This window comes from Caretta caretta, chromosome 2, assembly GCF_965140235.1.
Source record: "Caretta caretta isolate rCarCar2 chromosome 2, rCarCar1.hap1, whole genome shotgun sequence".
Lineage (NCBI taxonomy): Eukaryota > Metazoa > Chordata > Testudines > Cheloniidae > Caretta > Caretta caretta.
Window position 1 is genome coordinate 157875207 of NC_134207.1, and position 17258 is coordinate 157892464.

The following is a 17258-nucleotide window of genomic DNA, read 5'->3' on the forward strand; positions in this document are numbered from 1 at the left end:
CTGCAGATTTTATAAGCGTACTCTTCACTCCATTTTCCAAGCTGGGCAGGGATGCAAGCATCTTGGAGGACAGGACCTCATGAAGGATGGACAAGTCTCCCACCAGATGGGATGACTGGGCACAGGGAAACTGATCAAAAGGAGTGGTCGTTTGAAGACAATCCCTGAACAGAAGGGCAGAGTCCTGCTGAAGACTCTCAGATGACCCTGTTTTGAGTTCTTAACTCTTAGGACTCGAGTGCCTTAGCCAGAGGGCTAAAGCACCACTGCATCAGATTCTGTGAGAGATGGCAACTGACTGTCAGAGATCCCCATGACAAAATGAGTCGTGTCACAAGTAGGTACCACTGAGATGGGAACTGTCTGAGGGGACGTCTACACTGCAATTAAAAACCAGCAGCTGGCCCTGGCAACTGACTTGGACTCACGGGACTTGGGCTAAGGGGCTGTTTTAATTAGACTTCTGGGTTCAGACTGGAGCCTGGCCTCTAGGACCCTGTGACGTGGAAGGGTCCTAGAGCTAGCCTGGTAATCTACACTGCAGTTAAACAGCCCCACAACCCAAGCCCTGCAAGTCCGAGTCAGCTGAGAGTGCCTAATTGTAGTGTAGACATACCCACAGAGGCCTACGACAGAATGGCGTAGGTGTACACATCACCTGATAAGACTAGATATCTACGCTGGATCTAGTTCAGAACATGGGAAGTGTATTCCATTAAATGGAGACCTCACTTGATACCAAAAGCCTCACAAGGTCAGAAAAAACCTCTGGGGTCAAAGGAAAATGCTCAGTCACTATGCATGGAGCAGGTGATGGACTAGCCTGGAAGGGACCAGAAGATACGTTACTACATGAATTTCCCATTCCTCTTGAATGTGGAAAGAGTAAGTTATGACTGTCATGGCTAATGCAATAATGGCTACAAAGGAGTTGCAAAGCCACTCCGCTGAACAGGTGAGTGTTCCTTCTGTCAAAGCTAGGACCAACATTCAGGCTGACTGCTGGCAGGCAGGATTTGGGTCTTAGATCTCTATCTTCTTCCACCTATAACCCCTTAAACACCCCTTTTTCCTTCTGAGACCCCAAAATTGCTCCATGTTTCTTCCATTACCCCTATATTCCAGAATTCTTTGTGCTTTTAGCCAAAAAAAACCCCTCCAAACCACCCCCCCAAAACCCCCAAACTAAAGCAAATAAGTGTGCAATAATAAATAAGAACTTAATTTAAAATTCATTGTGCCATACTGAGCCAAAGCAGATATTTACCTTCAGAAAATAAAGATGACAAATGGCACACTTTAAAATATATCAAGGTAAAAATTACACACACTGAGAACTTTGAAAATTGCCTAGTCCTGAAAACTGTACACTCAAACCTTATTACCGCAACCATTTACATTCAGGCAGCTAATTTTACAACCAACCAATAAACATTTTAACATCAAGTTTAGATTATATAGAAAACAACTCTTGCCATGTGGGGGGAAGGGTTGGCAACCTACTTTTGGATCATGAGCCTAAAATTCAGAACCATTGTTTTAAGAGGATAATGGAACAACCAGGAATAATCCAGATGGATTCACAAAAAGAACAAATTCAGACAAACCTGAATGCTTTTTTGATGGAATTACAAAATTAAAGGGAGGAAAGAGACACATATTTGGATTTTAGTAAAGCATTTGATACACATGAAATCTTACTCTTATTATTATTTCAGCAAAAACAACGAGGAGTCCTTGTGGCACTCTGTTTTTGCTGATACAGACCTAACACGGCTACCACTCTGAAAATTATTAATTCAGTTTAAGTATGGGCACTGTTAAATTGGCGAAAAGAAAATAAGTCTCTTCTCGATTCCATGAAAAAGCTGCCCAGTGGTCAAGCTTAAAAATGTGTCAATTGCCATAAATTACCTTCTTTAATACTTGCAGTACTCCCTATACTAAGCATATGGACATACAAGAAATGCCACAAACATCAAAGTAACATTATCTAGGCAAAACTGCAAAGAGATTAGGCATGATCACTGATAAATGCTCAATTTCATAGGATGAAATTATTAAAAATTTGGGGGAGGAAAAGTGGTTCAAGCCCTCTAAAACACACACAATATATTTCAGAGGAACAGCCGTGTTAGTCTGTATTCGCAAAAAGAAAAGGAGTACTTGTGGCACCTTAGAGACTAACCAATTTATTTGAGCATGAGCTTTCGTGAGCTGTAGCTCACGAAAGCTCATGCTCAAATAAATTGGTTAGTCTCTAAGGTGCCACAAGTACTCCTTTTCTTTTTACAATATATTTCATAAACATACAGGGAATCAGAAGTTGTTTTTAAATTTAGTAACTGTTTAGTCTTGGCATCAAAATATTTCACTTGAAGAGGAAAAATGTTGATACAAGCTGCTTACACAGTGCATGCTAATGAGCACAGAGAAAATTAGCTGAATCATTCCTCTGAATTGTCTGACCATTTGATATGATAGGATGCTACTGGGAGTTTGATCAGAAGGTAAGTGCAATTAAACCTACATTTCCAAAAGAGTTCAGGTTACATAGCCAAGCAGGAGCTTTGGTATGCGATTTACAAATATTTTGAAGTATTTGTGGACTCACTTGCCTCTCCATTGCACTCCTATCCTATCACACTATGAAGTAGAATTATACAAGACTTATTTTTCTGTTTAACCTGCTTCCCTCTTTATGTTGCTGTTTTATTCTTTGTTTATTCTAAAGGCAAAAGCTGTTTTCATAAAGCATGGCCTAAGGCAATCGTGCATTTGAATGCCAACTTTTGCATGCAAATCAAGTTTTTATATGCACAATAGACCTATAAATACCCACGCAACAGCATGTGCAAACAGCTGATTGCCTGCTCAAGTGTGCATACAACCTTGTAAAATTTTACATGGAGGCAACAAAAACATCTGCATAAACTGAATAATCACAAAAATAGTTGGGAGGTGGAGGAATTGGACAATACATCAAGATTAATATGGTATTGGATACCCAGTTTGTAGCTGTGATATCCTGGGTTGAAACTATCAGTGAAATGCCCCAGAGGGAGAGGGCCAAGGACAGAGTCTTGTGGCTTTCTGTAATAGAAAGAATAGCTGGTAGATGTGACGCTCTCTCCAGAACAAGAGCAACAGAAGAAACCCACTTTTTCCCAGAGGCAAGTAATTCTAACAGAATAGCAAAATATCAAGAATGACCTGTTCAGTAGGTCAAATTTGATGAGAAGATAGGGGGATGATATGAGGCAAGGCAGGTAAATCACCAAAAGGGCAGTCTCACTGTTGTGAGATTTGCAAATTAGTTAGCTAGATGTTAGAATGAAGAAAGAAAAGACTGCCTTTTCTCAGAGTCTTGCTGAAAAAAGGAGGTTGGAGACAAGATGGTCATTAGCAAGTGGGGAGGTGCTAGTCAGGATTTTTGAGTGAGACAGGAAAAGGTGTCTTGTTGAAAGTGTGACATGCAGGGTTAGAAAGGCATGGCGATCAGTGATTCCAATCAACTGGATGCCAAGCTGAAATCTCTAATTGAGAGAGAGAATGGAGGTGCCTGGGCTTGAACCAGAAACTGCCTTTTTTTCATAAAGAGAATGTTGCAAATTCTTTCAAGTGCTCACTGGGGAAAGGGATAAAGAAAGATGTTTGTAGGAGGGTACTGATTAAGGAGTTGCCAGTTCACAGTAAGCTGTGAGCTCCTACCAGCCTTAGGCCCTGTCTACACTGGCAAGTTTCTGCGCAGTAAAGCAGCTTTCTGCATTGTAACTTCCGAGGAGTACACACTGCCAAGCCACTTCATGCGCAGAAACTGCGCAGTTGCAGCACTGTAAAATAACAGCCGAACAAGAAGCAGACAGCTTTCTGCGCTGGGGGTACAGCGCCATGGTGCCAGTGTAGACACCCCAGGCTGATTACAGCGCTGCGATTGGCGTCTGAGAGATGTCCCACAAAACCTGTTCTTGCATCTCTGGTATTTGGTTTGAACTCTACTGCCCAGCCCTCACGTGACCAACTATCATCCCCACACCATAAATTTCTTTGGAATTTTGAACATCCCCTTCCTGTTTGCTTGGTGATGTGTGCAGTGGTCTCCACGCATCCTACCAGGTGACCATGCCTGCTCCACGCACCAGGTGATCCCCCCGCTTGGAGCGATGCTGACTGCTGGACCTCATCAGCATTTGGGGAGAGGAGGCTGTCCACTCCCAGCTGTGCTCCAGCCATACGAATTATGATACCTATGGACAGATTTCACGATGCAGGACAGAAAGGGGCCATGACTGGGACACACTGCAGTGCAGGGTCAAAGTGAAGGAGCTGTGGAATGCCTACCACAAGGTGCGGGAGGCAAACCATTGCTCTGGTGCTGCGCCCATGAGCTGCCGGTTCTACAAAGGGCTGGATGCTATACTCGGCGGCAACCCCACCTCCATCGTGAAGGCCACTGTGCATACTTCGTTGGCTCACATGCCAGTCGAGAGTTGACCGAGCCAGGAGGAGGAAATCTTGGATGAGGAGGGGAAGGGGGACCCAGAAGCAGAGGATGACTTGGAGGTCAGAGATGCATGCAGCCAGGAGCTCTTTTCTACCCCGGAGGAGGCTGTCAGAGCTTGGCAAAGTGCAAACTGGAGAGGAGGCCCCTGGTAAGTGGATTTGATTTTGGTAATCGCTGAGGCAAGTTGTTGGGGGTAGGGGGGGTTGCAGAAGCAAGCTTGTGTCTGTATGATGCACGTACCACCACATGCCAGTGGAATAGGGTGTAGATTGACTCCCTCACTTCACAGGAATCTGCTTCAGATCTCCAGGAAACGCTCATGGAGATACTGGCCAATCCGCTGCCGCAGGTTCTTTGGCAGCACTGCTTTGTTTCTTGCCCCATTAACTGTAACTTTCCCATAGCACTGTGCCATCACAGAAGGGGTGGGTTAGAACCATTTCTGCACACAGGCAAGCCACAAAGGGACAGGACAGAAGCTGCAGTCTTGGAGAAGACCCTCCCTTGATTTCCTGCTCACCCTCAGCGGCGAGATATCTTCTATAAAGATCACATTCTATGGAAAATGTGGGGACAGGAATGATTATCAGGCTCCCCCTATCATGCTGGCTCTCCCCAAGAGAACAGCAAGGTCCGGGAAGGGTGATTTACCCTGCCCCTGCTGCTACTCACCATTTTGGGAGTCGTGTGGCTCATGTGTGCTTGCTTACGGCAGCAAGTTAGTGACAGGTGTGTGAATACTGAATGTGTTTTAAATCACTGAATCAGCATTTTGTGTGCTGCAAACAATACTGCTTCTGTAAAATGTTACGTTTAAACTTCACAGAGGTGACCTTGGGAGCTCAGCCTCCCTCGTTGTTATCGCCAGCTGAGTGGCTGCGCAGAATTAGAAAGCAGGCATGAAGAACTAAGGAGGACTTTCTGCGTGACGTTATGATGCACTCAGTGGCTGAAAAACAGGAATCGAAGGAGTGGCGGGACAGCGAGAAGAGGGACCGAAAGGAGAACGCGGCACGCCAGAATGAAACCACGGAGCGGCTTTTAAACATTATGGAACGCCAAGCAGACACACTGCAGGAGATACTAGCACTGCAAACCGAGCAGCTCCGCGCCCGCCCTCCCCTTCAGCCGCGGTCGCAAAACTCTTTCCCATGCACCCCCCAGACACCGCCAACACCTTATCAACCTCCTGGCTCCAGTCTGTACCCGCGGCATTCCACTCCTCCCTCCTCACAGTCCAGCACTGCGGACTCCCACTACCCACTGCACTCAACACCCATCCCTCTGCAGTTTGGCCCTGCTGAAATACAGTACCCCCTGCATTGTACTCCAAAGGAGGTTTGACCCCCGGACATGCACAAATCTTTAGCCGTCCCAGGACCGCACCTCCTCCTGGGACCTTCCCTTCCCTCATCCCTCAGTGCTGATGTGTTGTTTGTTTGACTGACTCTCTCCTCCGGTGTTGTTTTTTAATAAAAGAATTGTTGGTTTGAAAACTATTTTTATTCTATTAATTGGAAACAAACAGCCCTGCAAAGCAACAGACAATTGTGTTAAACCTTCATGTTGCATCGTTTGCACCAATCACCTCCTAGCATTACAAGCACTGCACTCGTGAGCACAGCAATAAATATTAATGGCTTTCAGCTTCAAATTACTGCCTCAAGGCATCCCTGATCCTTTTGGCCCTGCGCTGCACCCCTCTAAATAGCCCTGTTCTCTAGATGTTCAAACTCAGCCTCCAGGCACTGAGTCTTAGCAGTCCAGCCCTGAGTGAAGCTTTCACCCTTCCCAAATATTATGGAGCGTACAGCACGATTGTCATGGACCAGGTCCAGCTTCCCATATAGGCAGCGCCAGCAGGCCCTCAAACGGCCAAAAGCACACTCAACAGTCATTCTGCATTTGCTCAGTCTGTTGTTGAACTGCTCCATGCTGGTGTCAAGGTGTCCCATGTATGGCTTCATAAGCCACGAAATTAATGGGTAGGCAGGGTCTCCCAGTATCACAATGGACATTTTGACTTCTCTAACGGTGGTCTTCTGATCCGGGAAAAAAGTCCCTGCTTGCAGCTTCCTGAACAGGCCAGTGTTCCAAAAGATGCATGCGTCATGCACCTTTCCGGACCAGCCTGTCTGTGAAACGCCCATGGTGATCCATAAGCACTTGGAGAACCATTGAGAAATACCTCTTCTGATTAATGTACTCAGTGGCTAGGTGGTCTGGTGTCAGAATTGGAATATGCCCCTCTGCAGTTTGGGAGGCCCATTTGTGCAAAGCCATCCACATCACACACGTTGCCCAGAGTCATGGCCTTTCAGAGTAGGATGTGATGAATGGTCCTGCACACTTCTGCCAACATGAGTCCAACGGTCGACTTTCCCACTCCGAATTGGTTAGCGACCGATCGGTACCAGTCTGGAGTAGCCAGCTTCCACAGCGCAATCACCACACGCTTCTCCAACTGCAGGGCTGCTCTCATTCTCGTCCTTGCGCTGCAGAGCTGGGGCAAGCTCATCACACAGTCCCATGAATGTGACTTTTCTCATCTGAAAATTCTGCAGCCACTGCTCGTCATCCCAGATGTGCATGACAATGCAATCCCACCACTCAGTGCTTATTTCCCGAGCCCAAAAGTGGCATTCCACTATGGGCAGCACCTCCATGAATGCCACAAGCAATTTCATGTCATACCTACTACATGTGGCAAGATCAATGTCGCACTCCTCTTGCCTTTATAGTTTAAGGAATAACTCCATTGCCACTCGTGACATGTTGGACAGAGCGAGCAGCATACTGGTCAACAGTTCGGGATCCATTCCTGCAGACCAAAGAGGCAGAGCCCGCAGCACACAAACTGTTGAAAGATGGGGCCAAATGCAGATGGAAACACAGGGATTGCTGGGATGCAAAGCAATAGATCACAGGGCGAGGGGATAGGACCCAGGATGCCCCATGACCTCCCCCATCTTCCCACAACTCTTAGAGGCAGAAGAGGAAGAGATGCTCTGTGGGATAGCTGACCAGAGTGCACCGCTCCAAATACCGCTGCAAGTGTGAATACGCTATTCCACAGGCAGCTGATAGTGTGAACACACAACAGCGGTTTCCCTTCAGGGGTCTCTGAGCGGTGCTGTAACTCTGCCAGTGTAGACATACCCTTAGTGCTGACTGACAAACTAGTTCTCTGTAGTCCAGAGAGATTCAGGCTTTTCACATATTCCAGTGATCAAAATCAATTTGAACTCTGATCAGCACAAATTGAAAGCTAGTGTATTAACTATACCCACTAACAAGATCTTTCCAGTTTGAATTAGAAACTCAGATATGATTAAACACTTAAGTTTTACCACACATGCATTCAATTTCATCCACACCACAGAATCATTAGAAGAAAACAGAAGTGCCATAATCACCATGTCTTTTTGAGTAGTGCTCAGTTCTGACATCAGACTGTTAATCTTTATGTTGTATTGTTGATCTTGTTCAGACAAATGACTTTGTAAAGTCTTTTTCTCTAAGAGCAGATTATTCACCTCCTGACACATTGTTTCAGAATCTTTTTGTTGATCCGCAGGTGCAGATTTCTGCATTGCAGACAAAACAGGCCCTGCCTGAGCTGTGAATTAAAAACAGAACAGAGCAGATTAGGCAAGGGTCTCAAACAATGTCTGTAGTTAGTGATAATGGTACAAAATCTGATCAGTGATTTCTATTGACTTCAATTGAGTTAATCTGAAATTACGCTACAGTAATTTATTGCAGAACTCGGCTCAGTAAGTGTAACTGGACTGAAGAAAATTGCTTTCCTGTAAACTTGATAACACATCCTACTCCTACATTTCTGCAATGGAAAGGTAATATCAAAACTGTATTATGTCATAAATCAAGTACTCAAAATCCAGGAAATACAAATTACATGTTTGATGGCTAATTTTTAGGATTTTAAGTTACTCCCATTGCCAACCAGCAGCAGTGTCTCATTCAAGTGTGTGCAAGAGCTGCACTTAGGAGAAAGTGATAGCCATGCCAGGCTTGAGGGCAGGGCACTGCTGCATGAATGTATTGGGGGTTCCAAGAAAACTGTAACCAGCAGAGGCAGCAGCTCCATTCCTCATGGCAGATGATAAAGAGAGTTCCCAAACAAAATAGCCTGCAGCACCTACTCCCTTCAGTTTACTGTACTGTGACATATCATGCTACAATCCAGACTAATGGATAGCTGTGTCATCCCAGACCTCTAACCTAGGGTGCCCTTTGCAATGCTTTGCTGCTGTTGCCTCCAGCATGCAGCTCGCTCCCAGCTATGTCTGTCTGTGTGCTGCAGCCAACCAGCCACACCTTGGCTCTTACCAGCCTTGGTTATCCTGCAGGTGACGCCAACACACACCCCGTCTTAGATTCCCCCCAGAAATATATGCCCTGTACAACCCAGCCCTCTCCTGGACACTACAAATTCATATAAAGCCTGTTATTACTTTAATAGAAAAAATATGCACATAACTTGCTACCCCAAATTAAGTTTCCCAGATGCTTCCATTTAAACACACTGGATTAGATCAAACAATAAAACAAGTTTAACTATAAAGAGACTTTGAGTACAAGTAATGGGGCACAAAAGTCTGAAAGGGTTACAAGAAAATAAAGTTAAAACACTGCTGGTGCCTAACGTAATCTAGATCAGGTTCAAGCAAGGTTTCTCACCATATGCATTCAGCAGTCTTACTGACTTAATTTCTTAGGTCAGGATCCCTTCTCTAGACCAGCGAATGCTTCCTTTGTCACTTCTGGTGCCATGAATACAACGGGGGGGCGGGAGGGGGAATTCTCTTAGGGTGTTTGTCCCTCCTTTTTATAGTCTCCCTCTTGAAAAACACTTCCAGCTAAAATTCAGGAAACAAAGAGTCTAACGAGAAGGATGTTCCCTACTGCTTTTCCTAGCCTGTTTAAGCACCCTTTGTTTCCCCTTCCTGCTTGATTACTCTGTTTACTGCTTAAATGCAAATTAAGCAGAGCACACATTCCTTTGTTTGAGAGAGAGAGCTGTTTGCCAATCTCAGTTTGGAACATGTGTTAATAACATACAGTGAAATCTTGTAACTTCACATGCAATGTTGCCACACACATTTTATTGTGACAATAATGGCCAGCAAATTGTAAGTTTTCAAATGATACCCAAATGATAGCATACATTGTACAAAGATTATTACAATAATGTGTAGGATGTGGACATGGGTACATTTTGTCACATACAAAATGAATTTTTTAGAAAAATACCATGCTCAGTAGCCCTACCTGTTGCTTAATTATGCATTCTCGTAACCTTCATCTGGAAATTCATCTCCACATGGAAATTCTGATACTTCACAGAACACAGAAGTTTTGATCTGTAAAGATCTGAGTTGCATCACTCCTTTCCTATTTAATATTGTTCATTCTACTTATAGAAGAATGGCCATATTGGGTCAGACTAATGGTCCATCCAGCCCAGTATACAGTCTTCCAATAGTGGCCAATGCCAGATGATTCAGACCTCCACAACATCCCCTGGCAACAAGTTCCACAGGTTGTCTGTGTTGTGTGAAGCAGTACTTCCATTTGTTTATAAACCTGCCTCCTATTAATTTCACTGGGTGACACACCCCTCCCCCAGTTAGTGTTTATGTGAAGGGGTAAATAACACTTCATTATGCACTTTCTCCACACTATTCATGATTTTATAGACCTCTGTCTGCAAAGGTGAAGTTAAGTAACTTAGGCACCTTAGCAATGGTTATAAATATTAAGGGAAGGGTAACAACCTTTATGTATACAGTAACATAAAATCTGTCCTGGCCAGATGTACTGAATCACTTTACCTGTAAGGGGTTAAGAAGCTCAAACAACCTGGACCAATAAAGAAAGATGATACTTTCAAATATGGGGGGGAGGTTTTGTTTGTGCTCTCTTTGTTTGTTCCCTCTCTGGACAGAGAGAGAGAGACCAGGCAGGTAAAACATCTCCTGAAAGCATACCTGAAATGACCCATCTAAGATTACAAAAACTGTAAGTAAGGGCAAGGAAATGCATTAGATTATCTTTTGTTTTAGCTTGTGAATTTTCCCTATGCTAAGGGGTAATTTCATTCCTGTTTTGTAACTGTGAAGCAGAGTCAGAGGGGAATCCTCTGTGTTTTAAATCTTTTTATTTACCCTGTGAAGTTACCTTCCATCCTGATTTTGGAGGTGTGATTCTCTTACCTTTTTTTTTTTTTAATAAATAAAATTCTTCTTTTAAGAACCTGAATGATTTTCAGTGTCCTAAAAACCAAGGGATTTGGTCTGTGCTCACATTGTAACCAATTGGTTAGTATATTATTCTCAAGCCTTCCCAGGAAAGGGGGTGAAGGGGCTTGGGGGAATTGGGACTCCAAGTGACCCTTTTCCTGAATTTTTGTCTACATCACTTGGTGGTGGCAGCAATACTGTCTAAGGACAATGAAAGGATTTGTGCCTTGGGGAAGTTTTTAACCTAAGCTGATAGAAATAAGCTCAGGGGGTCTTTCATGCAGGTCCCCACATCTGTACCCCAGCGTGCAGAATGGGGAGGGAACCCTGACAGCAACACAGATAGTAGTAGATCCATTACAGCAGTACCGCACCTAAGGTGGGGGTAAAATAAAATGTATGAATTAATTTCCTTTTTAATAGGTGATTGTAGCAAAAGGAGTTTCACTAATTCACTGTGCCAGGTTTATATCCAGCTCATCATATATTCCCTGACATGCCAGCACAGCTATACTAGCCTGGATGCGACAGGGTGAGGAAGACAAAGAGGGAAGGGAAGCCAAACCTTCACCCTACTCCTCCCCCTCCCATCCATTTGCACAAGGCAGAGGACATAGTGGTTCTGAAGAGCCTGCTTCCCTTTCTGTGCTGTTCCCCATTATGTGAGTATCTGATGCAGAAAAAACAGAGGCATCTTGTGCTGCTGGGTTGCAATGTAGCCCTAAATTAAGATCCAAGCTAGTTGGTCTAACATTAGTGGTGCAACATCTTACTTCTGTCTGGCCTGAGACCATCATTCTAACACTGTATTTTTATTCACTTCTGGTTTTCATGTCCAATTAATAAGTAAAATAAAAGCCACCTTATGCACTGATGTGGAATTGCTTATGTCTGTCTTCTGTTCATAATGTGTTGAGTGGATTATTATTATCGGATTAGGTTCTGGAAATCTGATTACTAATTATCGTGCCATAGACATAGGCTAAAATCTATCATTTAAATTACACTACTCAAGATGGAATTATATCACAAACTCACAAAACCTGAAAACACTAATCTGTTAAACCAGGAAGCTCCTGTGTTTTCAAGCAAGCCTCAATAAATAATGATTTTTCTATACATCACTTATATAAATCTTCGGTTGTTCACTAATCCCTGTTAAAATATCTTTTTCCTACTTACAAAGAAATTTCTCATTGCAGTGGAGTGATTTATAACCATTCCAATATTTGTCCACTAAGTCCAGAAGATGTTCCATAGGTGTTGCTTCATACAGATGTTTATTAGCTGATTGAGTTGCTACTTGATGTGTTTCAAACACCTGAATTAAAAAAAAAAATTCTTTTTCATGCATTAGAACTGCAAATGTTTTCAATTTGGTCCATATAACCTTTTAAACTGCAGAAATGTGACATGCAACAAAGACAGGAATTTAAAGGGACAGAGTCAGGTAGTTTTGGCCCAAAATTGGTGTTGGTTACTAAAAAACAAACAAACATAGAAAACAACACTAATATTACAGTGGTGGCCTTATAGTACCAGCTAATTTTAAAGATGCAATTTCCTTCATAGTTCCCAGTATTCTCACACTTTTATTTCTGAAAACTTTTGGTCTGAAAATACCTATGCTTGGTTTCTGCCTGAAGGAGAACTGTCTAGGAAAAATTCTGACCACAATTTTGTCAACATTTTTTATTTACGTGAGGGTAAAATATCATTACATGCAGGGCTGGTAGTACTGTACTGCCTATTAAGGTTGCCTGACACTTCCCACTATAAGACCCGGTTTTCAGTTGCTTATAACTTCGCCAAACTTTAACCATTTCCATTGAAATTGTACACATTGGGTGTTTTTGCCTGGTCTTTTTTTTTGGCGGCGGCAGGGGGGAGAAGAGGGGGTTGGGGGAAATTGCAGCCAAAACAAGTCATTTCCAAAAACCCAGCTAGAAAAAATACATTTTGCCCATGTTAATAACTTCTGATGATCTTTTCTCTGAACAACTCTGGCATCCCCATGCTTTGCAATGGTGACTTGAAATCTGACAGGGGAGTGGCCTTTTTGTCAGGAATGTGTTGTTTGCCCCCTTATATAAATTTGCCCAAATCTGGCCAATTTATAAGCCGGGGGGGGGGGGGGGGGACACCAGTCTGCACATGCTCAGTAGAGGGTTCCTAGACTTCAGTTACCATAATCTCCAAAGATTTCATCTTCACTGAGAATGCTTGAGCCTCTCACAGTTCCTAATGCTGACCGGACTGCCATGCACCATCCCCATCACTTGGTTAGTCACTTGCCTAACACTGCACAGGAACTCTGTGGCACAGGCAAGGACAGAATCCAATACTGAGGGCAGAATTCAACTGCCTTAACCATGATACCATCCTTTCCCTTCCTGCAATCCCCTGCCTCATTCACTACACACCTTCCAACTTCTGCAACAAATGAGGCAGGGGTGATCCAGACAACAGCCTCCTTCACTTCACAATCCTGATTCATCCCCAGAGCAAGCTCCTTTGCACTGAATGAGGAAATGGATCAGCGGGGGAAAAAAAACAGCACTTGATCACATAATTAAAGATCACATAATTGTATTATTTATAACCTGTACATGGAAGGGGCCAGGCAACATTAATTCTAACATTTTCTAACTTTTTGAGTACTTGAATTTGCAAGCTTAATGTTTTTAAATGTAGTTTTTCTTGTGTAATATATACACATAGAGGGAGAAAAATGTGTTTTCTCCAGGACAACAACTGTAATTAAACATTTTTGAATAGAGTTACAGCAAAAACAAATGGAATTTGAAACACCATACACATACAGTACTGCTTGGTTTGGGCAGTGGGAAAGTAAAAAGTTGTAAGTGATTGAAAGTTTTTTTGAGCTTTCAGATCAGCATCTACTAAATTTCAGCAGAGCTTAATGAAGCTCCATCTCCATCTGACACTAAGTCCCTCTCAACTTAGCCAAGGGTCTAGTGCCCAGTTACCTCAGTCTGCTCTAGGACAATTTTCAGGAGGGAGATAGAAGCTTTTACTAAACATACACAGAAAAATCTTCACTCAGACAACCATTACAACAGGGAGAGCTGATACATATAAAAATGAATCCTGCAAGAACAGGGTCTTTTTGCAAGGTTTACTGACTACTGCGATATTCAATACATTGTAATTTTTCATTTTTAAAAAGTATGTCTCTGTGAAGTTGCAGCCACTACAGTATAAAACTTTCTCCTGCCAAAGAATAGCAGGAGCAAAGATGGGAATTTATCTCCCAAATTGTGAATAAGCATGGGGTATTTGCTTTTTATTTAAAAAAAAAAATTTCAAAAAATTGACTGTTGCCAACTCCCAAAATTTTAATCATAATTTCTATTTACTGTAAGGAACAAAACAATCCTGCATTTTTAGGGAGCTGGAGAGGATGATCTAACAATTTTTCTATTAACTAACTTGAAGCTGTTGCAGAAATTCCAGGGCAACACAGAATTCTGCGCTGCTATGCCACAGAAGTCAGGAGGCCTTGCTGCAAAGGTTAGGTCCAGTAAACAACAAAGCACACAGGGCCTTGCCATAAACTGTCAGTATGTCATCTTGACAATCCTCAGTTTTTTTTTACTGCATCAGTGAGATTAATAGTCACTCCTAAACCATCTTCCTCAGTGGTAGCATTCTGCAGTGTCAGATCAGATAATGACCACGCTAAACTACTCTGGATGTTATGGGCACCCATTCATGGAAGGATAAAAAGAGTGCACCAATGACAAATTGGTATTGGTTGAGGAAAAACTAAACACTTTTGTTTTGTCTTTAGTAATTGTCCATTTTAATAGTTCAGTCTAATAATAAATAATGAAACTAAACATTTTAAAGAAATTACCAACTCTTCTGTTCTAGCATTTACCTCTCTGACATCTGTAGTTTTGCTATTTGGCCTTTGCTCTTCAGGTCCAGGTCCCTGAATGGAAGGGGGATGGTTTCTGCCACTCTCTTGCATGGTTTCTTGTTTAGACACATTCACATTAACATTAGGTTGTCCATTATTTTTCTGCAAAGCTGCAGGGTAAGTTTGGTTCTGAACTGGTTGGTTTCCTCCATTATGTGATATTCTATTGCAAAGTAATCTAGATGCTGATAATGTATTAAAAATCTTCTGAGCCTGTGAATGTATCTTTGGAGAGGAGAGGACTGGAGAAGAAATTTCTTGAGAGTCTCCAAAAGAAAAAATACAGAGTCACTTAAACAGAATGACCTTGTTCTTTTAAATTAGCATCAAAAGTCAAAATTAACAAAACATGAACATTCCATTTTTAAACAAGGGTTGAATTATTTTTTTCTGAATACTGGTGAAGAGATTATAAAGTTAATTGGTTCAGAGAACAGGTTTATTACTAGGATGGGTCAGGAAAATTTAACTTTTTTCAGCTTTGAAATAAGCATGTTTTCACTGAATGACATCTAAAGGACATATTATATACATTATTTCAAAATGAATAACAGATTTACCCCAAGTCTACTAGTCATTCAATATTATGTACAGTGCCACTCAGTCTTACAATTATATGTTATTGAAAACAAATGGCAAGCATTATGTAGAGATATTATTCTAATAGTTACAGTAAAATGTTTGTTTAAAAAACTAGAGGCAGGTTAAGATTGAAGCCCAAATTTAAATTTACTGAATTAAAAAACAAAAACAAAAAACACCTCTGTCCTAAGCGTAAGCATGATAAGCTACATGGAAGACTTAATATCAAAATTAAATTTCTAAGGGAAACTGTCCAAAAAATTTTAACTACAGAGCCACTACTTGGGCGTAGTACAAATGTCATTCCATGACAGTAGCATTTAGAACTTTTAAAGTACTAATGTTCATGATAACCTAATATGCTATGGAATCAGTGAAGACTGAGTAAGTCAAACCAAGTAATATTTGGCTCCAGTGCTCTTTACGTGAGAGCTGTTTATGATGTGGCCAACAACAGTCCTTTGTACTTAAATTGAAAGACACTAGTTGAATAAAAGTATTTCATTACTATAGTCTAGAATATGGGTACATACTTCAGGAAATGAGTGGAGAGTTCATTTATTAAACAATCCTTGTAAAATGGCAAACATACAGCAGTATTAGAAAAATCCACTAGGTGGGGCCATTGACATGGACCAGATATTAAATCAGAGACCTTCCAAGAAGATTTCAACCAAAATTCCTTCTGGGGACTGTGGCTGCTGCACAGTCCTCCTAGAGCTAATTTAAGACGATGTCTTCACTGCACAAGAAAAAGGTCTGGGGGGTTTATTTCCTTTTTATCTTGAGATGGCTGTCCATATAGTGGAGACAACACACTGGTACTTTTCTACTCGAGCTGGGTGAAATTTTTCAGTCCAATACCTTATTTGCCAAAAAAATGCATTTTCAGGGCAATTAAATCTATTTACAAATCTGGGTTGATTTCAGAAAATAGTTTCAGCTCAATAAATGAGAAAAATTCAAAAGAAAATTGTTCGTATCAATGTTTTTTAAATGAGACATTTCAACGTTTCAAAACAAAGTTTCATTTTGATATCTAGCTAGACTTGTTTAAATTTTAAAAGTAACAAAATATTTCACTTTGTTTGACCTCTAACAAACTTTGTTTTCATTTCAGTCACTAAACTGAAAAATCAGTTATTCACTCTGCTCTACTTTTTACTTCGCAGCTCCCTGGGGGGCATAGGCTTGACCTCTACTAGCTACGGTATGCCTTGTCTCTACTATGATTTCTCTCTGAGCGCTCACTCTGTTTTCTCTAGAAAAGAGGGGGAGAGGGAGAGTTAGTCAGAGGCTCCCCCAAATAACTGAAATAAGCTATTGGGCTAGATTCTGTGGTGTATGTCTCAAGAAGCTCAGCACAGATAGCACCGCTCCAGGCATCTTTGGGTCTACCAGATTGTACCTGTTCTAAGGGCCATTACAGCCCTTAGTGTAAGTCAAAGTGTTTCCAAGGGGTTCTTTAATTTATGGCAACCTCTCCAGCTATTTTGGGTTGAAGAGCAACCCCTAGTAATGTTGCTCCAAATGCTATGGCCAGTCTCCCTTCTGCCATGCCCCTATGCCGGGTACTGTCAAATTGGGAGGGGCAGCACGGAGCCATGTACGCTGGTCCCATGCTGGTCCTGCACCAGGGAAAATTCTCTCTGGGGCCCTTGCAGTTCCATTATGACTCCTATATGCCACCGGATGTGATGTGCGGGAGACACACTCGTCTTTCACCAACCTGTGAGTAAATAAAAATGTACGCAAGTCACATCTTGACTAGAATTTCAAAAAGTTGTTTATAATCTGATTGAGTAATCACATCTGACTGTACACTATGCAGACTTTGCTGACTAACGAATACAGAACACACGGAAATTCACTGGATTTGTAGACAGTTTGGGGTTTGTTTGTTTTTTCATTTGGATTTAACAGAGGTCTGACTAGAAAGATTAGAAATACACTCAGAAAA

General features: G+C 42.1%; 1 protein-coding gene across 5 annotated transcripts in view; it reads right to left on the reverse strand.

The window, feature by feature from the left end:
* CEP72 (centrosomal protein 72) overlaps nucleotides 1-17258 on the reverse strand; it is a 64404-nt gene that overhangs the window by 25651 nt on the left and 21495 nt on the right. For all 5 annotated transcript variants that reach the window (XR_007355102.2, XR_007355103.2, XM_048839375.2 and 2 more), the window contains 3 exons: nucleotides 14675-14982; nucleotides 11953-12091; nucleotides 7921-8123 (listed from right to left, as the gene is read on the reverse strand). Coding sequence is in view for 3 of the 5 variants with exons in the window: in XM_048839375.2 (XP_048695332.1) it covers nucleotides 7921-8123; nucleotides 11953-12091; nucleotides 14675-14982 (650 nt within the window). In the remaining 2 variants the exon portion in view is untranslated. The remainder of the gene's footprint in view (nucleotides 1-7920; nucleotides 8124-11952; nucleotides 12092-14674; nucleotides 14983-17258) is intronic.